Below are 4,905 nucleotides of genomic sequence, written 5' to 3'. Positions count from 1 at the left end.
CTCCGTGATCAGCTAAGTACAGTTAATAAATTATAAGACATAAAAAAAGGGCTAAATAAAGCAAAATTAATAAACAAAAATCCAGAACGAGTCATCCATTTGACGTTTCGCAATCACTAAAAATAAAGTATAATGCTAATAAATCGTATAGAGCACGGACATAATATAGACGTATCAGCTATCCTTCTCTAATTTCAAGGAACAGACAAATAGCAGCTGTCCTTTTCACTCTAAACAACACACCTACTGATGTTTGTAGGATAATACTGTGTTGCCATATACAAATTCAAGTTAAATTTAGTAGATTCTACTATATTATCAGAATACATCTAAGGCTGGCGCTGACACATTCTTTTGAAATCACAAAATAAATTTATGACTTCAGAAGTTGTTAAATTGAATGAAACTAATTTTATTGTTGATGTTGCAACTCAAGTCTAATTATTTCCCTTATTTTATAATTTCTAAAATAGTCACAAGTTCTAATCCAGGCAACCATTTAGCAAAAACCAGGTATAACAGGTAGAGTTGAAAATAAACTCGGTATTTTAGGAAACATAATGACTAGTCACAGCCTGAGAGCTGTTAAGGCGTGGTGCAATGCTCAAAACAGTTCTCGAGTACTCAAACTTTATTTCTATTCATATGTATGTGCTAATACAATCTTAAGCTTAACAATTATTTCTTTGCAAACGTTATTTTCATAGCATGTGTGGGTGTAATCTTGAAGCCTTGTAGAGCGTCTTTGGCGGCTGCTGATTGCATTTCATTTGCAAATTCAACAAATGCAATGTCATGTCTGTTTGGTACTAGTCGCACTTCTTTGAAACCAGGAAACCTGTGAAAATACAATGAATATAAGTTGCTTTGATTTCCAATCTTAATTTCAATAGAACAAGAATTAAAATGTGATATATAAAAGATATACTAACTGGTTGAATAACATAGACAACATCATCTCGGAAGTTTCATCAGGAAGATTAGTCAAGAACAGAATCTGATTTGGGGGTTGTTCTGCATTGACATTATTGTGCAGACCGGATTGACCATAACCTGCTGCTGCACCAAGGCGGTTGGCATCTTTGTTCTTTTTCTTTCTGCTGTCATCAAGGCCTTTAGGCATTTTGGGACGTTTTGGTCTTTCTTGGAATGTGCCCTTGATTTTAGCTATTACATCACTGTCAGTTTTGCAGTATTGGATTCTCTGTAAATTGAAAATTTTATTTAATGAATAGTACATACAGCAACAGATTATAGACTATAAGTTTTAATTAATGACCTTAATCCTTAATTAGTCGCGTGAAGTTTTTCACACCTCATTGCAGGTTTCTAGGCTCATAAGTTATTAAAATTTAAACTTATGGCACTTGTCTTCAGGCTAGCTTCATAAAAAGGATTTTTATTTAGTTCACAGTTCTAATTTGGGGTGTTGCACACCCCAGCAATCTATTGCATAACTTTTTTGATGCAACTAATTAAGGGTTAAAGACATTATCCTCTATATCATAAATGCTTGAAGTTATAAATTTTACAAAAAAGATTTATGTTCAGATCAATTTCAGGATTTCATGTTTTATGTTATCTTATAATTTGTTTCCGTCAAGATTGTAAATTAATTGATACAAAAAAGAGTGCTTTTTTTGTTTAATTTTGTTAGTATTCCTGGATGATACAGTAATGCGTTTAGCATTCTCTCATTGTGGCCAAGACACTATGAGCTGTCATTTGATTGGTCTCTGGCGCCTGTTTGGACGGCAGAGATGAAACCATTCCATGTACACATGGTACAAAATGTACTAATATTTTTTCCTTCTTACCATACATCTGTGCATCACGGTGCAGAAGTCTCTCACTACTTACATATGCATTTAATACACTAATGTGGACTAATAGGTACACAACTAAGGGCTATATAGGGTTATTCTCACCCTATCTTACTAAATTTTCCAGTGTAGTTTATCGATGCAACTACTCGTTAAAATAAATACACGGATACAAGATGACAAAGTGTACAAATTGTTTATGTTTTAAGAGGTACTTTAGAGATTCTTACCATGGGTTTGTCATAAAAAGGGAATCCTTGCATACTCCTCAAAGCAACTGTAGCACTGGATATTTCTTTAAAAATAACGAAGGCCTGCCCTCGCATTTTCAACGTTTTTAAGGCGACTATGTCAAGAATTTGACCAAATTGTGAAAAAATGGCATAAAGAGATTTCTTTAGCTCTTCTTTCTTGATTTTCTCATTTAGATTGTTTATATAAATCGTGTGGTTGGGGCGAATATCCATCGCTGAAAAACAAAAGAAAGCAATAGATTTACTATAATGTTTTATTTATTTATTGTTTATGTTATGTATGTATTCGTGACTAAAAATTTTGTATTAAAGGTTATAAAAAAATAAAGCAGATTTCGGAAGAAAAGTTTCTTATTATTGTTGCTATATATGAAAAATCCAATTAATTTTAAAATATAGAAAACCTTACAATAAAGTAGAAAACATAAAAAAAACTTACTCATTGTGCGAGGTTAGTAGATAACGCCAATATATAGAAAATACAGATCTATGCTACTATAGCAGTTGTAATATTTGCACTTAGTTAATCTATTGATTTGAAACGCTATTCCGCACAGTAAATGTACAAATAATTTGTAAAAAATTAAGAAGACGCCGCTACCCAACGCGTAGGTTACCACAGATTAAAAATAAGGTTTTTTTTAATTTATTAAGGCTTTGGCAAAGCCATTAGCCTAAACATAAAGTTTAAATATGTTTCTGTAAATATGGCCGCCACAAAGAGGATAGGCAATTTGAGGCGGCGTGTTTGGATTGACTCGGGATTCCTTAAAACGGGTATTTTAGTTCGAGATTCGTATAATTTCGCGTTTTAATCTTCGATTAAAGCACAATAGCACTATCCTATTCCACTTTAAACTAGATTTCACAAAATAATTGAAAGTCGAAATAAAAACGATACTTTTCTTAAATCTTAAAAATAAGTATATTTCAATTCAAAGACAACTACATATTGTCTACCATAATGATTAATAAAGTAGTCGTGAACATTTTGTACTACACTACCATATCCGCTCATATCAATGTTATTCAACCAGTGTTGGGGGTTAATCAATTAAATTTCAATCAGAATTTAAATGACTAAAAAATTCATTGCAATTGATTTAATTGCAATTGAAATCAATTGCACCGTCGCAATTAATTTTAATTGCAATTGATTTTGAATGAATTGATTTTAATTGCAATTAATTTTTTAAATTATCCTAAGAAACAATTAAAACTAACAATTAAAACCAAAACTACCGAATAAAAGTGTCATTACGAATATGGCACTCATTTCTAAATCCAAAATGGCGGGCATCGATTTTTCAAATAAAGGGGAGTGAGTGGTGAGTGAGCGGGGAGTGTGTGTGGAGTAAGTGGGGAGTAAGTGAGGATTGAGTGAGTGAGTGCCTCCGTGGTCGAATATAGTATGGGAAATATAGTATTTGGGGTGCTCTCGTAACGAATATGGCACTCCTTTCTATATCCAAGATGGCGGGCACGACTTTTCAAATAATGGCAAGTTGGGTATCGTTTTCGAGGTATTAGGGGGTGCTAGTTTATTAATTATATATAGCGTTTACTTCTAAATCCAAGATGGCTTCCCACTCACTCCCCACTCACGCCCAAGTCACTCCCCACTTCCTCCCAATTCTTTGGAAAATCATGCCCGCCATCATGGATTTAGAAATGAGTGCCATATTCATTACAAGAGCACCCCAAATACTATATTGCCCATGCTATATTCGGCAACAGAGGCACTCACTCACTAACTCGTCACTCCCCACTCACTCCATCTCATTCCCCATACATTCCCCATTCACTCCCCACTCAACACTACTCACTCCCCACTCATTCACTCGCCCTCTAAATTTATCATAATTGTCAGTTTTAATTGTTAATTGTTAATCAAAAACATTTTAAAGATTGAAAATTGATCAATTGTTGATTGTAGATATACGCGATTAACAATTGTTAGTTGCGAGAACAGTAATTAACAATTAATCGTTTGTTAATTGCTGTTTCGCAATTGACAATTAATTTATTGTCAATCTTTAATTATCTGAACAATTACATTTTGCCCAAAACTGTATTCAACGTCTGCGAGTGGTTCCTCTTTCGAAGCTTCCTATTGTGTGTGAAACTGTGCGCTGTGCAAGTACCGCTACCGGTATTTATCACTCAACCATGAACGCCGGAATTCGTTAATCGGTATCGGTTAGCGATGCGCGATTGTGAATGATTTCAATATTCTTCTTCTTCTTTTTGCTTAATGGCGCTACCCTTTAGATTTCGCCAGTATCGAGTTTTCCGCTTAGTAATTTTAAGGGCTTCTGTAGACTCTGCTATTCAATGAGTATTGTGAGAGCACAATGTGATATAAAAAAAATCCTTTCCTATTTAAAGCTGTTGAATTACCTGAAAGGGACGGAGAACAATATATATAGACAAATGTTAGTATGTAAGTGTGTTAGGCAGGACAAACAAATTATAAATTTATGTTATTGCTGGTTATATAATCACAAAGGACATTGATGCAAGTCGTATCCACAAGACTTAAAATCGTATTGAAATTTGTGGGTTTGAGAATGCTTGAGGGAAGGACATCGTACAAGGAGACTGGGTACTTGTTACAATTGAAGAAAATGTGATCCGGAGTTCCTTCGTCCAGCCCGCATTCGCAAAGCGAGCTGTCCCTTACCCTAATTTTAGCTAAGTGAACTGGGGTGCTCGAGTGACCGAGCCTTAATCTACATATGGTCGAGGTGCAAGATTTGGATGCTTTGTTAAATTTAAAGAACCAAGGTTTACTCGGGATGACATTTTGAATGTTCGCATAATGCTTT

At 34.4% G+C, this 4,905-nt stretch overlaps 1 protein-coding gene across 1 annotated transcript; it reads right to left on the bottom strand.

Annotated features, from left to right (window-relative positions):
* Positions 1 to 557: 557 nt before the first annotated feature.
* Positions 558 to 2,675, bottom strand: LOC113232720 (U1 small nuclear ribonucleoprotein A-like). The gene is made up of 4 exons (XM_026467495.1): positions 2,517 to 2,675; positions 2,054 to 2,292; positions 933 to 1,204; positions 558 to 838 (listed from the first exon to the last, which is right to left on the bottom strand). Exons 1-4 carry the CDS (start codon positions 2,518 to 2,520, stop codon positions 679 to 681), a joined length of 675 nt encoding a protein of 224 aa, XP_026323280.1. The 5' UTR covers positions 2,521 to 2,675; the 3' UTR covers positions 558 to 678.
* Positions 2,676 to 4,905: the final 2,230 nt, after the last annotated feature.

Source organism: Hyposmocoma kahamanoa, unplaced genomic scaffold (genome assembly GCF_003589595.1).
Source record: "Hyposmocoma kahamanoa isolate Upper Pololo Valley unplaced genomic scaffold, ASM358959v1 77999, whole genome shotgun sequence".
Classification (NCBI taxonomy): Eukaryota; Metazoa; Arthropoda; class Insecta; order Lepidoptera; family Cosmopterigidae; genus Hyposmocoma; species Hyposmocoma kahamanoa.
The sequence above is the reverse complement of the archived record's forward strand: the minus strand, read 5'-3'. Positions and strand labels throughout refer to the sequence as shown.

Bases quoted from the DNA above. Each gene is read 5' to 3' on its own strand.
- LOC113232720 (XM_026467495.1), bottom strand. The intron at 1,205-2,053 runs GTAAGAATCTCT...TTCAATTTACAG, and splicing joins CTTTTTATGACAAACCCATG to AGAATCCAATACTGCAAAAC. The intron at 839-932 runs GTTAGTATATCT...GTATTTTCACAG, and splicing joins TTGTCTATGTTATTCAACCA to GTTTCCTGGTTTCAAAGAAG.